Raw genomic sequence first — 21,875 nt, forward strand, 5'->3', positions numbered from 1 at the left:
AATACAGCCTTTGCATTGCAGTCTGGCTGCCAGTTTCACATTCTGCAATTGCACCTCGTAGAGTAATTTAGGCTTGATACATGCTTCATAAGTTTGTACAAATGGGATATTTTTATTTTCTATCAGTCTACCTATCTTGTTCCATTTCATCTAGTCTGCAACTACTCTTTTATTGTCAGTCCAATCCTTGCTTCACGGTCCACTGTGTCTTCGAGGCAATAGAAACATGGTTTTCTATTTCCCTCTCTACTCCATTTGCTCTTCTGGTAGCATTTCCACTCAAGAGCAGTTGGTACTAGAATGCTTGAATCATGACATTCCTTGGCCTGTTGATGAATGTAAAGTTGGTATATAAAGCATTTTGCCTTGTTGCCAAAATTTGGGTTATTGCGGTCATTCATGCACTTAACTTTCTTCTGAGTTTGGTACTTCCATCACAACCAAATAATAATCTAGGAGCTTGTATTCTGACAAAAGGAATGATGTCTTACTGTCATGCACACTTAGAGAATAATGAGTAAATAGTCTTGTGTGGAGTGCGTGGTTGCCACAATAGTGGATGACATGTGATGCACAATCCCCACAACTGCAGGGTAAGACGAGGAAGAATCTAGGCAGTTGCTGTAGATAAGAGAGAGAGCCCTCTTGCCTTGAGTCCTATACTGCATCAGTGTCAACATGCATTATACTGGCCAAGACCAGCTAGAAGAGAATTCTTTGAAATTGGTTGGTCTATCTTATGGAGCCCTCTAGGGACCATGAGAGTACTGTAACTCCTTTGAGGATGAACAATGGCTACACTATCAAAAATGTATAGTAAATGAAAAATAAAAAATGCCAGAGTGGTTACTGAAAATTAACAAGATGCTCCTGTGAGCTAATCTGCCATACATTATGGACTGATTTTATAACATACATTTTCACTGCTATAGTTATAAAACCCATAACGAAAAAATACAGTCCTAGCACATTTTCTTAATGTCTTGACTATTGTAAACAAATTATGTGAATTGGAAATAATTTTTCTGTTAAGGAGCGCACCAATAGCCAGATTTCGTTAATTGGTTGAAAGTTATTTACTGACAGTTTACAACAGTTTAATATCCAGATAAACACATCCTAAAGTATTACTCAAAACTAAAAACTCGGAGTTATTGAGCTAAGTTTGTCTAATGCTTTTATGGCCCTTGCTGTTGGCTTAATTTTGAGAGATCTAAAGTCATCATTGACATTTTTGGACAGTTTAATGTCCAAATAAACACATTTAAAATATTATTGCTCAAAAAATGTTTCAGAGAAGTTTTAGTGAATGGCAAATTAGAAAGCTTCATATGATCACCTAGTCCCTTCTTGTTGGAAGTTAGTAATTTTATTTTGGTCACCCTAGATATCGCATCAATGTTTTCATTGCTTAGAAATGGAAAGAAAGAAAATGTTGATATCATAGTAACTGAAGGAAAACCACCATTTCCAATTAAAAGTGTGTAAGTCATATGAACTTCTACGCTAATTTGTCGTTCATGGGGATTACATAGTAATTAAATTCACTTTACTTTGGTAATAACTTACACTGAGGAAAATTGTCTAGCAATGTATATTTCTCATATGAAGAAGTAATTTCAGTGAAAAAATCAGACTTGTACACATAACAGTTTTGAAATTATTACAAAATAAGCAACCATTTTTACTTTAAGCATTTTCTCAAAACTTATAAAGAACTAAAAATTCATATCTGAGAGATGACCTTATGAAATTCATTGAAACACATTATAATGGGGCCTTATGGCATTGGTATAAACCTTAAACAAGCAGCCGTTGCTGTTTACTTTAACACTTACCAATGCATAGTCAGTCTTATGCAAGTCAGTAAAAGAGTTACAAAAACAAGAAGCATATGTATTTTACTTTACCTTAAGATTCCTAGCTATAGTAATGTTATAAAGCTGTATAGAGTACAAAATTTATATACATTGTTCAGGTAGAAATGCATGAATACTCCTAAACAAGGACACTATATTTGACAGTGTATGTATTGTACATAAAGCAACAAGAAAAAAAAAATTGTAATTGTGGTGTTTAAACATACATTTGTAGTATACTTCCTTTAAAGTGCATATTGTACAGTTGTGATGTGATTGTACCATGCACCTTCCATCCATTTACTTACTGTTTGTCCCTTATTTTGAAAATTCTTGTATTTTTAGATGGTTTTTTTTTTATCAAATGTTTGTTGTAGAGTCTTGTAATGGAAAACAGCAAATTGCCAAAACAATTAAAGATATAATGGTAAACTGCAGGTACAGTAACCTGCTACACTATAAATTGAAGAAAAGGCACCTTATTACTTTCATACTTACAGTAGTAAATAGAACTGTTTCATCATTTCAATCATTTTAACCTAGAGATACTGCAATTTACAGGAGCAAATATGAAAGACATTTCTGTATCACTACTACATATGAAATAGGACTTTCATTGCAGTGTAGTTTTATGTGCAATTATAATTTTTAATATTTTTGTCTATTATGTTTAAAAATCAATTTTAGTAAAAAGTTTGGCTTTTGTATTTTTAAATGATATTGCAATGCAGAACACAGTTTATACATTACTGTTTTTTCATTGTCATTATTTACTAGAATTTTCATTTTCCTTGTGTTCTTTATATTATTATATATATAAATTTCAGTAAATTACTTTTTTTATTTTTTACACAGGAATGCAAAATTAATCAACAAGGATGTTATGAAGCTGACTTTGGGCAAGAATTGGAAGGAAAGAATGTTTTAATAGATGCCAATGAAGCAGTTACTGAATTACTAAGTAAGTGACATAATATAAACTAATTTAACCGTAAGTACTTTTGTTCAGTAAAAGATAAAATCTTTTACATATTCTATTAAAGGCATTTCAGGTGATTAGTCATCATCATCACCTCCAATGCTACATGACACAAAAAGCCTTTTTCATGTCAGCTTTGGCATTTTCCTGGTCACACGAGGGCTTCCTGAGAAATGTTTGGATCAATTTCCTTGAGGTTCAAGTATTCTCATACCTGCTTAGTTATACCAAGTGTTCTGTGCTTTTCTTTAAGCAGGTTTTTGGCCCTGGAGGTTTCTCATTGGGTAAGATTGTCATGGTGGGCCATGGGCTACAAGTCAAGGGATTTTAGTCATTCATCCTCTTCCTCTTCATGACTTCACCTGCATCCCTTTAGTGTATGGTTTCCTTCAAATATCTGCCTTTCACAGCAGTTAGCACATTTACTACTGGGGGTTAAGTTTTCTTTTGCATCCATTACTTACAGATGCTGTCTTGATTTCAGGAGTTGCCAATGACTCACTTGTTCATCATCTACAGAGTTGGACTTCTTGCATATGGGTTTTATTATTTTATTGAAAGGGTCTCCTGCTTCATCCTCTCACCTGAATTGCAATGAAGACTAATTATGATTAATGGAATTCATTTAAAAACAAAAGTTTTTTTTATCTTCCCATCAGTCATACTCTTTAGCGTCCCTCTCCTTTACCCCTTCACTCTTTCAAATTATAATAGGCTCAAAGAATGAGAGGCATTAGTTAATGGACAGTGGATCGTGAGCTGGGGATGGGCAGGAGGACTTGTGTTTGTTTTTTCTTTCAACTCCTCAACTTGTCTTGACTGGGTCTTTTCACGTGGGTTAAAGGTCAATTATGATTGATGGGTTTGTGTAAAAACTTGTTTTATGGTAAAAACATCATATTTATGGCATTTTAGAAATTGGCTTTTGCCTATTTTTTAAGTAATCTGAATGTATCTGTATTGATAATACCATTGTGTTTATGAAAAATTTATTCATTCAAAAAGTTCAGAATTTTTCATCTGAATTTCAGTTAACTGAAATTTCAGCTGTAAAATATCCCATAACATTTTGTAAGCTCATCTGCATAGATTTAATTTTGATTTTTCCAGGATTTTTGCCATTTAAGACTGTCTTTTATTTTTATATCTTTTGACTCGCAGGTAAGCCTGATGGTCATGGAGGACCTTCTATAATTCTGAATCAAGGAACATTCATTCATTCGTATCCCTATGATTGGCGTACGAAGAAGCCTGTTATCATTCGTGCCTCAAAGCAGTGGTTTATTGATACAGATGAACTTAAAGATAAGGCATTGGTAAGAGTGCTTCTTAATTTCTTCTAAGGAATGGGACACATTTGATTAGATATCCATTGTTACCATTCTCAGAGGACTTTCATATAGCTTTAGATCCAACTTTTATGTTCGGAGATGGGCTGTACACTGTATTTCCATAAGTATTTTAATTTTTTTTTATTCCAATTTAGCAGATTGTTGTGCATTTCACAATTTGTACCATAGTTTAGGTTTAGAATAGTAAGATCTAGGAAAATAAATTCACTACATTATAATATGCACCTTAATACTGGTTTCATGCCAAGTTTATTTTTGCACGCTGCTGTCATTAGATTAAACTGGCCTTCTTTCAAGGTAGCCTTACTTTGTGACCAGTGTATGTAAAGTAGATTATAAAGAAACAGATCTTTATAATTACTAACTATTTCATCCAAACTTAGTTTTATATTGATATTAATTTATTAACATCCCATGTTTCATAGCAAGGTTACAATATTTGCAGTTGATTGTGGAGGATTTGTCCCTTAGCGATTTAAAATCAGTTTCCCTTCAAGTTGTGAACTTTTCAAAGACTTTTTGTGCATTGTTACAAAGTCTTTTTGTTTTATGTATCAGATGGGAAAATTCTATTGTATTTTACTCACTTACTTTTTCGCAGTATAGTGTCTCACTGAATTTTTATCAAAATAAATACAACAGCTTATTATACAAAGAATACACTTATCAGTGTCCATAGTTAGGTACAAACCGTTGATGATTCTACACTGAACAAATCTTGACCTTACTTGGCCTTAGGTTTTGGTTTTCCTTGAGTTTCTTTGCTTAGTGGTTAGAGGAAAAAGTTAGCGAAAAAATATATTTGCAAAAATTTTGGTGTCCTTTTGGGATTTATGGTGTATAATTTGGGCACATTCAGACTTCTGATGTGGAATTAGCTACCTCAAGAACTAGTGCTCACCAAGTACAAGCCCTTTCATCCTTCAAGGCATTTAACATGACCTTGGAATGTGTTGCTGTTCTTTAGGCAGAGGACATGTCACTCTACCTTTACCAGATTTTACTTAAAAAAGAGTGGCTCATACCTCTGTCAGAAAAGATCAACTTCTTATTAGAAGCTCTTCAGGCTTATACCCACCTTGAATTTAAGGATAATCAAGGCATTTACCTTCTATCCTCCAATCTAAAGTGTGATTCAAGAAATATGTGATGAATGGGTTTTGTATGAAACAAACAGTAACCTCCTTCCTTCTCCTCACATGGTAACTGATTCTGTTATCACACGATAAAGTTAGGGTGAAGCTAGCTTCTCTCACAGGGTGGGGTGCCCTTGCTAGGGATCTGTGTTCTGGAAGGATGTGTTTTTTGTGACTAGGCTTCCATGTTTATGGAAGCAGGGCAACTTTTGATGAAGGGGTTTGTACAAATAATATTTTTTGACAATGGAGACTGAATTCATGGAACCCATCATCCTCACTCAGAGGATGCTGTAGAAGATACTAATTGCAGAATTGTTTGCCTCAGTGATGGACTCAGAGATGCAACATCAAATAAATTTTTCTCAAGCCTTAAGCATATATTGGCAGGTTAGGGGATGCATGAATTTTAAGGGAAAGTAACATATAATATAACTGACAGCAGATGCCTGTAGGACCCTCATTCACACCAGACTTTGTGGCTAAGAACGTGAAATCATACTGTTTGCAGTCTTTGCATTGATGGACTGTTTTGATAAAGATGAAGAATCTGCCCTCTTGCAAAGGTACAAATACGTAATGCTAACATCGCTTCCCTTTAACAAGTTAGCATGTTCAAAATAATTATTTCTGTAGTGTGATGCATGAAAATTTAAACAAATGTTTTGTATAAACAAACTTCTCTTCGTTATGTGGTTACCTCCCACCCTACCATCTTTGCTAACATTCATGAAATGTTATGACCTAAGGTCTTTTAATCGTTGATGAGATGTAATCATAAGGTAAGATGAAGAACTCTGCATTTTGGGAATCTTATCATGGTCTAAGACTTCACTTTGTTTCATCTATATTAGATAAACTGCTGATGTTTTGGGCTAAAGTAAGATGCTTGTATCTGTTGAGTGTCTAAATATCATTTCATTATATTACAGTTTGTGGGAATTAATTTACTGTAAATGTATGAGTGCTTTGCTCCAAAGAAGAAACTTCTGGATTTTATGTTGTGTTAGGTCATTCATCCTTGTGTTCTTAATTTTTAATGAATATTTGTTCTTTTTCCTTTGAAATCTCACAGGAAGCTTTAAAGGAAGTTCAGATATACCCAACAGACATTCAGTCAGGGATGGAAGGAATGCTGAAAAGGAGGCCTTATTGGTGTATATCAAGGCAGCGTATATGGGGATGCCCCATTCCTGTCTTCTATGATGCCACGTCTGATGAGCCTGTTACAAGCAGGTAATTATATCTGTAATGGTTTTACAGAGTACAGATAAAGTTCATGTCTCATAGGTCTCTTATTTATTGTGTTAAACAGCCCTGTTTGTGTAAATGCAAATAGCAAGTCTATTTATATTTTATTAATATCGTACAGTATTAAAGGTTTAAAGAAGCTTTATTAAATTGTTAGTTGCAGTTTATAAGGGGGGAATTGAAAGATTGGCAAGATCCCCCATTTTTCCACCATAAGGAGAAACCCTTTAATATCATTTGTAGAAAACATTCTTTTTCAAATTACAGTATTTTTTGGAAATGTTTGCCAATATTCTTCCCAAAACTTTTTTCACCATGATTCATTAGCTTATACTGTACTGGTATTTGGTGACGATTTTTTTTTCTGTCTTTACTGCCAAATGATTATATGTGAATTTTAATTGCATTATTGAGGGATTATGATCACAAGGGTTGTAGTCAGGATGAGTTTTGTTACATCTGGCAATATTCTTCAGTAAGTTTGTAATAAAAATGTAAATTATTGTTCTGATTTGATACTACCCAGTATATTTTGAACTTAGTGTGAATGATGTATGTTAATTTTTTTTTGTAATGTATACCATTTTTATTCCATTGTTTGTTAACTTTATTTAGAGTATATGATTGTGCTATGTACCTTTGCTTTTGTTCTGCTGTGTTCTGTAAATGAACCTCAGCAAAATTGCCAATGCATTGTGTAGAGAGCCTGTTGCACATTCATAATCTCACAGTAAACATATCCATTTCTGCTGTGCAGCACCTGTCATAGCCATTGCTGCTATCCCGCACCCACATGTGTGATATGATAGGATTGTGCCCCCGGACAAATCATAGTTACCCTGTGAGAGGAGGAGATCCTGCAAGACAATTCAAGAGGGAATAATTGAACCGATGCAGGACACTGTACTTGCTTTTGCATCCAAGTGTCCTGTTTCTATGATGGCCTCTAGATCTTCATTCCTGCTGATATTTTTTAAGATTTTGTAATCCAGATTTTCTTGCTCTTACATCTCACTTAGTTTGTTTTAACTAATTTTCTTTTAAATAAATCAAGTACATACTAATACTCTCTAAGCTTTTGTGGGCTCATCAGCTCTTTGATTAAAGCCTTTTGAGTTTCTGAGAGCCTTTGTTTGTAACATATTACCATTTTCAAGAGCCTGCCTGGATCCACCAGCCCTTGCAAAGGATCTGAGACATTCAGCAATTAGGTCTTCCCCCCTAATTTATAGTTCCCACTTACCAACTCTGATGATCTCGCATCTGCTTGTGTAGGCATAATATGATTAACATATATATGAAGGCCACATTTATGTTGGTTTTTTACCATTTTTGTGAGCCTTTCATGCAACTCCATCAGTGTTTTCATATCATACTAAAGCAGTCATACTCTGTAATTTCCACACTGTAGATTGTCCCCTTTTCTTTGTACAGTATGTATAACATTGTTATACTTTTTCCCAGCTTATATTTTCTTGTGCCGTTCTTCATTAGGTTTTCTTGTATTATGTTCAGTTCATGAGTGACCAGTACTGCAGCTGCTTTTAGCAGATCACTTGTTTTTCTTTATGGTCCAGGGATTTTCCCTTTTTTCATCTGCTGAAAGGTTTTATTAAACTCAGATATTATATTCTCTGTTGGTCCCTCTGTTATAGCAGTGTTCTTCAGCTCTTGTTTATTTTGCTCATTGTGAAGATTTTCGAATACTGTTTTCATTAATGTATGCCAAAATAAACAGTTTGTCTACTTTTATTTGATACTATTAGTATTATTTCACAGGCAGCCCATTCCATAGACCCTTTCTCTTCAACTTTAATTTCCCTTTTTCATCATTAGTGTACATTGCCTCCTTCACTTCTTTTTCAGCCTTGTTCAGCCTCTTTGCTATCCTGAATATTTACTCTTTTTCCGATTCTGAGTTGAGATACTAAATCCATTCCTCCCACCTCTCTTTGTCCTTGCCACCTCTTTAAGCTCTCCTTCCGTTCTCCTTATAAGCAGTGTTGGTTGAAAAACATTTTTATTTGTATTCCATGAAAATGTAGAATTAATATTTTGTGTGTTTTGTAGTGTCTTTGTGTTTTATCACAGTTTTCTAAACAAAATTCCAGGGAAATAATTGAACACATAGTAAACTTAATGAAAGAGAAGGGTGCAGATATTTGGTGGGAACTGTCCGAGGAAGAGCTCTTGCCACCAACTTTAGTGAAGCAGTACCAGGTAGAAGGAAAAAAATTACCTAGAAAAGTAAGTTTTATCCTAAATTTCTGTATTTTTTGAAAATTATACAGTGCCCTAGCACTTACATTGTTTTTACAAAAGACATTACTGTATATGGAAAATTTAAGATTTTTGGCACCCTTTCATCTTTTAGTTATACATCATTCTCCTTTTATCTGTATATTTCACTGATATCTACCAGAACATTCATTTTAGTATAGTGTGAGTAATTTTGTAATTGGAGCAGTAGTCCTTCCATTGTATAAAGGGAGCACTTTTACTTTTCAAGCAAGGGAACACTCTTTCATTGCCAGAAGAGTGAAGTGATGTCCTTTGTGGTTGGAAATATATGTCCTTTTGAAGGAACATTATACTGAAGGTTTATGGTTATGTGAAATATTCATTTTAATATTGATTCATGTCCTGAATTTATTTGTGTGAAATATTAATTTTAAAATTAATTCATGTCCAGAATTTCTTTAGGGATATTTGTCTAATTTACATTTCATAAACATATTGAGCATAGTTACACATCTTTGTTATTTATTACTGTAAAGAAATGTTTTTATACAAAACCTTTATCTATTGTAAAAGATTTCCTCTTAAACTTGTATGTGGTAGTATCAATATACAGTTGGTTCACATTATCCCTTAATTTAGTGTAGTACAAAGTTTCAGGTCCATGCTGTCAGTGAATATTGAAATCAGAAAAATCCTGAAATTTGTGATGTTGCTTTTTGAATTTTGCACAAATAGCTGCCATCTTAGCCAGAGGCCTACATGATTTAACTCTGGGCCTCTGTATCATTGTGCTACTTATCTTCCCCTTTTACCCATGCATTCTATTAGTCTCACATTCTAGTATCCACAGTTTGAACTATGGTATTCATGCTCATTATCATTGCACCTTTTGTTTGGTGATCATGTGTGAAAAGTCTGCTGATTTTAGCCCTAATGTGTAAGAGTAGTGTTGGTGGCAATTTTTCCTAGCCCAAGATAGCCTGTGAATCTCCTTCTTTAAGTCATAAAATTGGAATAATTGATGTAAGAGAAAATAATATAATGAAATTGGCTGTCATGAGTTGTACATCCATAAGAAAAACTGAAATAGGAAAATTTAGTGCTTCTGACGTTTCTACCCCTTCAGTAGCCAGAGTAACATCTGTAGTGAAGGATAAGTTTTTAGTGAAGACAGAGAAGGGCTTAATCTTGTGGTTAGGAGGCATGAACAGGAAACATGCTCCAATCGACAGAAACAAGTCAGAGAGGAGTGAGTTTATACAATCACTTTGCAAAATCATACAGTAGACAGAGTAACATAAAACTGTTTACAACATGTAAAGGATTGCTCTATCAGATGAATCTTTGCTAATAAAGGTGACGCTGGCAGATTTCCAGCAAAATTGAAGAAGGTAATTAACAGTAGTGGACACCTTCCATAACAAGTGTTCATTTGCATGGAATGATGGAATTCAGGTCTCATACAGAAGACATGATAATATAGATTATTTTTATTGACATCGTTTGTTTTGTCTCTGTCTAGTCAACATTCTAATTTTTTCCCCTATTCTTCCAAAATACCTTTCATGAATTGTTATGTCCATTTACAGGGGACAGCCAGTATAGGGGTGAAAATACATACGTATTTATCGGGACATGGCTATAATTTAGGACCAGGATTAAAGGACCTCATATATGTCAGTTTTTTTATCCCTTTCAGTAAAAACAAATTTGAATGCCTACTCCTCTGTATTAATTATTTTACCTGAACGAAATTAATGATACAACACCTTTGCATTAATGGTCCTCAAACCCTTGAAGTAAAATCTTAATGAATATTATTGGTTTGCAAAAAATCTTAAGTTTTTACATTTTAAGTCTTACCTTCAAAATAATCTGCCAAAATTTAATCCTTTCACATATAAATGCAGATATTGTAAATTATCAGTTGAACAAGTTTAAGTCTCTCATTTGTGAAATTTTAATTGATGGTTGAAAAATGGAGAAATAACAGATTGAGTTTATATAAGTTATGTTTTGAGAGACTAGCCTCTAAAGTTAGAGCAGCATGGCCAATGTGACACAGTGTTACTTGACCAAGGTTTCAGGGTTATTGAACTCATGGATAATTATAGGAAATAACTTCATGCATGATTTTTTGTACTTTTTAAAAGTTACTTCATAGTCACTCTTGTGCATATGACGCTTTTCACGTTAGTGATTTTATTTTTACCTTTTAATAAAGGCTGTTATAAGGTGATTTCTGTCCCATAATTTACTAGCCCATTATTTTCAACAGGGATCTGATATTCTTGATATTTGGTTTGACTCTGGTTCTTCATGGTACAGTGTTTTGGGAAGTCCATCTGCAGATTTATATCTTGAAGGAATCGACCAGTTTACCGGATGGTTTCAGTCATCTCTTTTAACGTCTGTGGCAATAACAGGAAAAGCCCCATACAGGTAGGTGTAAAATATAACATAGCAAAAATAACTTATTATATTATATAAGAAACTGTATAACTTCTTTGTAGGACATACCAGTGGTTCAGTTTAGACATAGGTTCCTCACTAGTAAGATTTGGATATTGATGGAAAATTATACTGTAATGATTACAATGACATAGAAATGGTTTCAGTGTTGTGTATTTCTCATTGAAAATTCAGTATAAGAACATGGGCCTTTTGGTCAGCTTCATTTAATCTCATCATTTTGTAGCTTGAACTACACCTACCAGTAGGCGGCTTGATTTTTCACCCTCAAGGAACGAGTTGAAAGATTTTTTTACAGTAAAGTCTTATTTATTGCATACTATTTAGATACCAAATGACTTGATAAACTGGATAGGTAGTGATGTCAGTGAGCACTTTTGTGTTCTGAAATTTTTTCCAAAGGTATATCATAGGTTTAGCAAGAAAAGTGTTTTCTCTCTGAAGCAAAGCTTCTTTTATAGATTAAAAACTATCATAAATTGCATGAAAAGTATTAACTAAGCTTAAGGGGATCGGCCGCCTAAAAAAACCCAATAATCTTTAAAAAATTCGATTTGCTGAAAAAAATTCTATGGCTTCGTATAGGGTTCAAGAATGTGTCCACGAAATATTATGCTAAAATTTGCTGTATTTCTCTAGTTATGGCCTAAAATGTAACAATAACTATATACCCATAAAACACCAGTAGCGCAAATGATTTAGTCTGGTATAGTTTTTGCGATATTTATTACGAAAAACTTCCTTTGAAATGAAATGTATAATGTCAATAATATCCTCTCGGCACCTTTTTAGTTATTCCTAGCCATGACAAGCGACACCGTCATACCATGACGCCGACTGTAGCCGAGAGTTGCCTATAAACTTTCCAAGCTAGAAGGACACGTTTTCATGCTCGCTAGCCTTGACTGAACTCTGTATTTTCTGCGGTGGTGTTTTGTTTTTCCACCGTGCCTAAAAGGTCCAAGAGTTCACTTCATGCTTTAGAATGCGGAAAAGCCAAGTGGAAAAGTCCAGGCGAGAAGTAGAAGAAAGAGTTCAAGAAATTAGTGCCAGAGGAATGGAGCGACGGAGAGAGAGAGAGCTGTCGCCCATCAAACGGCGCAGGCAGCGATCTCTGCTGACCAGAGACCAACCACATCCACCCCTAAACGCCTTTTTATTTGTTCGTCACTACCAAAGGGCAAAGATATTTTAGAAAAGAAAGCAGTAGCTGGAGGCTGATATTATAGACGATCCTGAAAATAAAATGATCATAATAAGTGAAGCAAGACTTGATGAATTATTTGAATCACGAATCTAATTGTGAATGTAAAGTAATTCCCAGGATCCATTTGGCAAGGGATGGATTCGAGACAATAATAAAAAGTGTAGGCAACTATGATACCCTAGAGTAATACCTTGCAGCAAGATCAGACGGGGACCAGGAACCTAAAATTTATAAGAATGTGTCTTAGGTACATAAATAATCAATTAATATTCTTATTTATAATCATTTTGCATTAATTAATACCCAAAAATAAAAATTAAAACCATAGAATTAATTGTGACACAGTCTTTGAAGTCCTTTTACTTTTTTTATGTAACTAAAACTTTGAAGGCCGTTTCTCAAAACATAAGTTTTAAGCCTTTAAAATGCATCTCCTCATAGTATTGGACCAATCTAAATGAAATTATAAATAAACATGGGGAAACATGGTAGATTAAAACAAAGCCGGGATTTTTAATATTTTGAGTTTCTGATTTTTGGCAATTTTTTTTCTGTAATTTTTCTGGGAAAATTTCATAAAAAAAAAAAAAAAAAAATTCATATCTCAAAAATAATTGAAAAATCAAATATCCCGTTTTTGTATCGAAGGTCCATATGTGTTTTATACGTGGTTCAAATCTCATCCCTTAAAACCAAAAAGCAAAGGAGGAGATGCATTTTGAAAATGGCCATTTTTGTGAAAAATGCTCTGGCGTCACAAAACCTAAGGTCACTGAACAAAAATTTTTTCCCAGAAGTTCCACAATATCCTTTAACAAACCCCTATATATCAACAACCTGTCATTAAAAAAGTCGGAAAACTTGGTCGATCCTTAAGTGACAATACAGTATTCAAAGTTCAAAACTCAAGAATTTCACTATGGTCTGAAAGTGAGTGTATGTCTATATTTATGATTTAAGATAAATCCTTAAATTTTCAAGAATAATGTAGGAAGGGAAACCTGCATTGTATTGTATAATAAAACAAATATTTTATTTAGAAAATTAACTTTTTTTGAAAAACTCTTGACTGGACTTTGCAGAAATTATTGACAATAGGAATGCAATGTATTAGCGTGAAATTAATATACAATAAACAATTCTTATAACTGAAACTACTGTGATGGAATCTCATCGTAACAGAAGGATTTTGTTCCGTTATTGTTGGGACAAAATAGCAGAAGTTTCACTGTCAACATTATGATGCTGTTGAGTAAGTAATGGACACAGATATAAATCAGTTTCAGAGAATACAAGAAGAAAAAAGTCTTGCTACTGTGTAAAGATATTTTTTGCAATATGTTTCTTTTTACAGCAGTTAGTGGTGCCAGCTTCCACAAAATTTGAAATGTGAATTGTAAAATGAATGTATGCTAACAGACCAGAACAGTATTCTTTGTAAGTTAACAGACCCAAAAAAATTTTATTTGTAAGAATAATTGGTTAGCCTAGGCTAGCTTAGCATAGGCCAAGGGAAATGTGAATATGCGTTAACATTCCAGAAAAATACTGTGATTGTTAATGAGTGTACAGTACACAGTTTTTAATAAAGCATTCACATACTTTATTGAACATTATCTTAGTCCTCCACTTCGAAACAGACAAATAGTGTTTTCTTTTTTCAGAAATTTGTATGTCCATGGCTTCACATTAGATGAAGAAGGAAAGAAAATGAGCAAGTCTCTTGGAAATGTTGTTGACCCACATGTCATTACTGATGGTGGTAAAAATCATCAGAAAGATCCAGTGTATGGTGCTGATGTGTTGAGGTAAGCCATGGTAGGATTTGAAGAATTGTATTGTTTGTCACTGAAATATTTTAAATATGGTGTTTGCCAGCATAGTCATGTTTAGGTTAACAAAAAATTTCAGTAGATGCATTTGCTGAAAAAGAGTAATTGAAGGCAATCAAATACCTTTATCAATTTGATGTCTAAAGGTTTAAAGAAAACCACTGGAGACAAATGATGATGGAGGAGATAAGCCCCTCTTGTGAAAAGTCAGTGAAAACAGAAGCATAGAAATATTTTCACAGTTTTTAGGTAGAAAAACATGTAACAAACCATCCAATTTTGCTAACCCACTGTGAAGTTTTCAGAGGTTTTGGTTTGTTTTTGTAAGTTTTTTTCTCCATCTCCTATATGAAATCTTTTGCAGGCCGCATCCATTCATGATTATAATGGTGCTCTCATATTTGAGTCCTTTTTGAGTGGAATTGGAATACCTACAGATTATCTAGTCAATAACTACAGCCTTACCTCACTTTTCAAATTTATTTTTATATATACAAATTTTTTTTTTTTTAATGTTTAGTTAAGATTTTCCTGTTTTTGGAATCTTTCAGATGGTGGGTTGCTGGACATGTTACCAATACTAGTATGGTGAAGGTTGGGAAGAATATTTTAGACTCCTGTAGTAAGCAAGTGCAGAAAGTGAGGTTGACCCTGAGATTTCTGTTATCAGCCTTGGGTGATTATCAACCTAGTCAACATAGTCTTCCTGTTAGTGCCCTTAGACCTGTGGATCAGTACATGCTTCATCTTCTTCATAATCACACTGAAAAAGTAAGTATTCATAACAGTTTCCTATCTGACGTTTTAGTAAACAGATGAATATTGGAACTGAATGTAGTTTGTACAACAGAAATAATTGGAAGATATGTGTATGCACAGTAGAAACAATACAACAAACAGGTACTTCAAAATTATATTTGGAAGCTTATCATACTGAAGTACAGTATGTTGCTGCTTGCTATTTTATAGGATTGATTTTGTCCTGGGATTAGGTATAAAATTACTGCCATTGTAGCTTACTGCCATTTTAACAAGGATAACAAGGAAGTAATTTAGCCAAGAAATAATCCATTTTTTGTTACTATAACAGTATTATAGTGCAATTTTTACCAAATATAATTTTGTGCTGAGTCAAATTTAAGTTATATAGTCAAGGTTAGTCTTCAGAAAAAGAAGATTTATTACAGAGTGAGGAAAGTATACTTTAATACATGTTAATCATAATATTAGTGTAATACATGTTAATCATAATATTGCTGACATTCTAAGAAATTGAATAGTGAAAAGGGCATAGAAGAGGTTACTGTAACTGTACTATATAAAGGTTTCTACAACTCCTTTTCAGGTATGGGAGAACTACAACCAGTTTTATTATCACAAGATAGTGAGCAGCTCTGTTGCATTTATCAACTCTGACGTATCTTCTTTTTATATAAATCTAGTTCGAGACAGGTAAGTGTAATGATATAAATAACTTTCTACTTTATATACCCATTTAAAAGGGGAAGTTTACATTTCACGCACACTATTAAGAATTGACAAAAAACTGTATGTAGTAAGGAAATCATTCAGGTTGGATGAATATATAAAGTAATAAGATAGAATAACTTAGAAAGGATGTGTAATAGCCACGTCAGACAAAAGTTTTGGGTGAACTGTTGTAAAGTACTTAAATGTGGGAAAAGATGTTTGGGAAAGCAGCAAGAAAATGTCACATTTATTAAAGCACACTGTACATAAGTCAAGTATAACAGACATAAGAATGATTAAAACAGTCAAGTAAACTATGAATGCACGTACACCTGAGCCTAAGACAAGGTAGTTGATGAAAGTTTTTTTTTTTTTAGTGCTTAACCATCCTAGCAAAATATCTTGTCAAAGTAGTCAAATAAAACTTCTTTGAGCATTTAGTCATCTCTCTAACATGCACTCGGCATATCGTGTTAGTGTGTTATATGAAGAGATATAAGAGGGGTGAGTAAAGAAAAGCAGGTAAAATTAATTACAACATCTGTTTTTAATATTTGAAATGGGTCTCAGGCTGGGTCAGTAATACTAATGCAAAAACAGTCTCCAAATGACCCGAAAAAACATGAAATACTCAATATATGGTAATAAATAAACTAATGATTATATGATTATAAAATAGAAATATACATGTTATGTAAAAATGTAATAAATAATTCTATTTGTCTAATAGACATGCTGTATACACAGAATCAGCCACCCCAATACATTTCAGAATATAGTAGATTACTTGAAGTAAATGCCTCCCCTTTTATAAATATGTATACTGTATACAAGAGTGAATGTCATTTTTAAGCCAGTCAGTCAAAGAGCTTATCAGTCTTCAACATTTTTTTATTAATCCAATTATTACAGTCTTTAAGCATTACAATTTGTTGTTTACAATTTAAATTTTAGGATTAAGAACAGATCTTTGATTATCTAGTTCAGTACATAATAATAATGCACCCATTCTAGACAAGGAAGTCCAGATGGTAAATTGTCAGATAAAAATGTTTGTTAAATAAAAATACAAAAAGTCCTCTTGATCCATAGGTCCTGAATTAGCCTTTGTCATGCTATTTATGTCCCATAAGGAAAGGTTTGCCCACCTGCTGTCCTTTCTAACACCTAGAGAACTTAAAGTGTGCAGTATCCCCACATCCTGTGGTTTTGTCACAAACTTCAAGCTCTGAAAATGCCTCAAGGTTGCTTAGTAATTGCTGGACAAATTGCTCAGACATAGATGTAGACTTAAATGAAAATATCATGTTGCTAATTGTTGCTGTAAGAAATACCATATATAGTTCATTTATGTAAATTCCAATTTTTAACAGTATGAGATCTTTTAAGATCTAAACATAAGATATACTGTAGTGCTAATCTCTTCTCAAAAATGTTAGTCTTTTATAAAATATAGGTTTTTAAGTTTTTCAGGGACACATTTACTTTCATTTTGCTGGATGAGTAAAGTAACTAGAATGACAGAATAACCCATTTGTTGTCCATACTTATTCATAGTTCTTACTTTTGTGGATGGTACCTTTTACAGTATATATGCATTGCAAGGTATGGTAGTTGATAGTAAAAGTTCATTCCAGTGCCCCTGTCTTCCTTTTTCTTTCTTTTTCTTTTCATCTATTCCCCTTTGTATCTTTCTGCATGGCTGTCCAGGTTCGTAATCTTTTCATTTTTTAAATTATCAAGACATGTCTACAAAAAATCTTTTGGGTGAGCCTATGAGATTGTAAAAAGATAAATCAGGGGTCTCATGCAACTTCTGTTACAATGGTAATTATTGGATAGTCTAAAATCAGTTGAGAATAACAATTTAAAAATTAAATAATTTTCTAATGAATACTCAAAACAGCTTGAGATATTTCAGATATTTGCATTTTATGCTTCAGGTTATATTGTGAGTCTCGGTGGAGTCCCAAAAGGATTTCTGCGTTGGTTGTATTGCAAAACTTGTTAAATCATTTGCTATTCACCTTGGGACCAATATTACCACATCTGGCTGAAGAAATTACCCTACACCACCCTGTGAAAAAAGGTATGTAGAAGGAATATACAGTAATAAAGTCTTTTAAATGGAATTATTTTTTATTTAATATAATTTTTTATACAAAACCTACCAACTATAGTTAGCCTTATCCCATGTGAAATGGATTCAGCCACTTTACAGTACACTACCCGTAAAATATCATGTTTCATTCTTCTGTTTGGCTTCAACAATGATGGACATATTTTGCTCTTCCCAGTATTAACTTTCAGTATTTATCCAGTTCTCATGTATTTATTCAATGTCCTTATGTGCCATTTCATGATCACATGTTTTGAGGTACTGTAATTCACACGTACATTTATTTACCATTTTAGATGTGTTATGAAGGTATAGTGAGTTTTTACTTTTATGCAATTTTGGCTGGGCTATCTCTTAGTGTAATGTAGATCAGGCTTCTTTGCTTGTTGGTGATCAAATGCTTTACTTGCAGTATTGTTTGAGGTCTGGTGTGCCTTAATTCATCATGTTTATTTGATATGTCTTATGTTCTTTATCATCCTGTCGTCAGTATCTTCATTTGTTCCTTTCCCTCAGTTGTCTGCAAAGACCCATTGCTTGAGTGAGAAGGCCTTGGCAGGGGATGTTTATGATATCTATGTCAGGCTCCCTCAGTTCAGTTTGCCACAGCCAAGTTCAGTGTCATAGGCTGCTTTGCACACTGTAGTCCAAGGGCAATTATCCACGTTCTTTCTGTTCAGGCTGTGCAGACAGACTGGAGCTCTGGGTGTCCTAATGGTTTGGATAACCTTCATTTCCCTGCTATTTTATGGCAATGGTAGAGATGATTTCTGATTCTCATCTCTTTGTTTTCATGGTTTGATTTCTTATTTGGAAGAGCCTCTTCCATCTGGTTTGTAACCTTCCAGCCTTTGCATCTTCTTTAGTACTGATCAGGCATAACGTGAAGGTGGGTGGCTGCCTAAAAGTCATGGCAGCAGCTGTCGTGTTGTGTGGATGGCAGGTGTGCTCCTTCCACCCATTATACTGTATATTCATTCTACTGGATTTGTAGTTTGGCACCATGTGTGAAATTCTTGTCCTTAGTTCTTGGTGCCTGTAATAAGTGAACTCATCTCTCCAGGGAATGGTTAATTTGCTCTTGCTGTTTTCTTTTAATGATTTTATGCCACACGCTTTCTTCAGGCTTCCTTTAGAAAGCACTAGTGCCAAAGAGCAAAGAAACCTTTCGTGCTTTTTTGCCGTCTGGCTCCTGCAATTCCAAGGACTACCATAAGTCCCTGAATTGCTTCTTGATGGTAATCCTCACAGCTTCTTTTTTCTCCCTTTGGGTTCTTTTCAGACATTTTCTTCTTGTGTTTTGCCCCCTCAAGGTTGTGTTCTTATTTGCCCTCACCTCATGTGTGTACTTCTGGGTGCTCTGTACCTTCTGTGACAGAGCCTCTCATTGGATCCTGTCCCATTTAAGGTACGCAGGTATTTTACCCTCCTGGGCTAATTACATTCTGTAAAAATAATAATGATAATAATAATAATAATAATAATAATGATAGTAATAGTAATAATAATAATAATAATTGTTTCCACAGCATTTAATTTGTAGTCTTCTTTATTTGTCTTGAGCATCATGTATCTCAGTTCATTCACTTTTGTACTCTCATAGATGACTGCCAGAGCACGTGTCAAGACGTAAGAGAAAATAAGACTAAGACAACAGTAAGTCTTTAAATGTCCATAGGAAACTTGATATACCAGCTACATGCTGATGAAAAGAAGAAGAGAGTAAGACGAATAGAGAAGACTATAAAAATTAAATGACTTGGAAACAGCTATAATTTTCAATACTTCCTAATTTTACTCACATTTTTTGTTTGCTTTATGCCTTTTTCTCATATAACATGTGGCCTCTTGGAATGTGCTACCAACTGTTCTATGGACATCAGTCAGAAATTTGAAACTGCATTGTTTAACTTCCTGCAGGTTCCAGAGTCTTTCATCAACAAACTTCTGGTGCTCCTAATGCTTGGAAGCAACCTCATTTGGCCAGCATAGTTGAAGAGTGCTTGAATATCAAGAAAGAGATCTATCACCAGCATCCTGATATGAACCCTTTCAGTATGGAACTTCACATAACAGCTGGAGGCAAGAGTTTGAATTCATTAAAGGTAATTTTAAAGAGTATGATAAAGTTTTCTGTCAGTGCCAGACTGCATAGACATGTTAGTCTTCTTCATTTCATTGATTGTAATCTTATTTCTATGTTTTATCATTTGTTATCTGAAGTATTTTATTTGATTGTTATAAAATAGTTAAAACTTGTAAATATTTCTGCTGTTGAGAAGCTTTTGTGAAGATTATTGTTGTTTGACTTTAAATGATATGTTTGTTGAAGCTGAACAGGATTTTGTTAAGTTGTGAAAACATTTCCAATATAAAGTGGCCTGAGTAGATTTTTAGTGGGTTGCATAATAAATTATTTTTACACCTGATTAGGGTTATGTAATTGCAGTACAGGATTCCTTATAAATATGAGGTTTACACACATCAGATGGTTCCTTTTAAAAAGTTTTGACCTAAGCTTTAAAAGCTTTGTGCTTTTCAGCAAGTTTGCATAAATGCATTTTATGAAGATGTATTCATGTTAACTTAAATGCCTGTTAGGCATAAGATTAAGAAGGGAAAGGATAAACAGAGGACCTGCTGCAGATGGAGGTAACAGACCTACCTCTTAAAAGATGAGCGTACAAGCCATGGAAAAGTAATGTAGGACGATAATTTCAAAAGTTGGGATTATTTTATTAGAAACAGTTACTGGAACTATTCAACTCAAGAACTTTGGATTTCCAGCATAAATGTTGGAAGAGGCAGCATTATGGGTGTTACAGGACTGCCTTTCCTTATTTGTTTATATGTTTTTAACTTCAGTTTTATTCATTGCTGTTAACTATTCATATATGATTTAATTTATTACTAAGAATACAACAGCATGAGATGATTATTGTGGGCCATGAAAAGTTTGGTGGATTTGAGTTGTCTGACCTCATATATTGCATTTACCCTCATATAAAGAGTTTAACCAGTATTTTCATGTACTGTTAGACACATTCTTAACATGGGTGATATGTCTATATAAGGAAGATCTTTCCTTCCCAGGTAATGCAGACTAGTGAAGATTCACAGGATTCTGGCCTTTGTGAACTAATGCAGGCTGCAAGAGTTGTTCTTTTGGAGGGTAAGTACTCTTGTAACAGTAGCTTATAAATTCTAGCTAATAATAGTGTGTTTATTTGAGGGAAACCATTTATCTACCAACCAAGTTCTGTTCAAGTCATTGTCATCAGCTCTAATTTTCCAGAATTCTTCATCCTTACTTGTGATGCTATTCTGTGCCGTATTGTTTTGAGAATTGATGTTACATATTAAATCCATATTTGATATGTTTTTCATATTTTATACATTATACCACTATTACTATAGGTCTTATTCATCATTATCCTCATTTTCATGCTGTTGGTTAGCTCACCCCTTCACCAGTTTAGATATGAAATAAGTTCTCTCTTCTCTCATCTTTCTTGTCCATTTTCTGCTTCAGTTCCTATCTGATTAGGTCTAGGTGTACATGAAATCAAATCTTTCCCCTGTCGACATTTTGGTTGATTTGATAACTTAATAATTGTATTAGATATATTGCATAAATCAAACCCAGATTTGCATCCAAACATTGTGAGTTTTATTTTGATGCTGTAGATTTCCTCTTCACCAGTTTAACTAAAGCTTGATATTAACAATAAGCTCCCTTTTTGATATGTGACCTGTATTGGTCTCTATTTGGATGTGACATCTTTTGCTCTCTTCCTTGACAGGGTTGAATTACCAACTGTTCAGTAACTAAATATCCTGCTCACACCTCTTCCCCATATGCTGTATGTCTTTATCTCTGCTGCAGTATGGATTCTTTCCACTATGAATGGGTACAATTTTGGCCAGTGTTCTAGTTATATGAAGAAGAGAATCCCC

At 33.9% G+C, this 21,875-nt stretch overlaps 1 protein-coding gene across 2 annotated transcripts in view; it reads left to right on the forward strand.

Moving 5' to 3' along the window:
• The window catches only part of IleRS-m (Isoleucyl-tRNA synthetase, mitochondrial), a 42,398-nt gene that overhangs the window by 16,874 nt on the left and 3,649 nt on the right, over positions 1–21,875 (forward strand). For both annotated transcript variants that reach the window (XM_067096687.1, XM_067096688.1), the window contains 11 exons: positions 2,715–2,820; positions 4,000–4,154; positions 6,402–6,562; positions 8,689–8,824; positions 11,097–11,260; positions 14,162–14,305; positions 14,881–15,100; positions 15,675–15,781; positions 17,743–17,888; positions 19,839–20,023; positions 21,012–21,090. In XM_067096687.1, coding sequence (XP_066952788.1) covers positions 2,715–2,820; positions 4,000–4,154; positions 6,402–6,562; positions 8,689–8,824; positions 11,097–11,260; positions 14,162–14,305; positions 14,881–15,100; positions 15,675–15,781; positions 17,743–17,888; positions 19,839–20,023; positions 21,012–21,090 — 1,603 coding nt within the window. The remainder of the gene's footprint in view (positions 1–2,714; positions 2,821–3,999; positions 4,155–6,401; positions 6,563–8,688; positions 8,825–11,096; positions 11,261–14,161; positions 14,306–14,880; positions 15,101–15,674; positions 15,782–17,742; positions 17,889–19,838; positions 20,024–21,011; positions 21,091–21,875) is intronic.

The sequence above is a fragment of the Macrobrachium rosenbergii genome, chromosome 53 (assembly GCF_040412425.1).
Source record: "Macrobrachium rosenbergii isolate ZJJX-2024 chromosome 53, ASM4041242v1, whole genome shotgun sequence".
NCBI classification, from domain to species: domain Eukaryota; kingdom Metazoa; phylum Arthropoda; class Malacostraca; order Decapoda; family Palaemonidae; genus Macrobrachium; species Macrobrachium rosenbergii.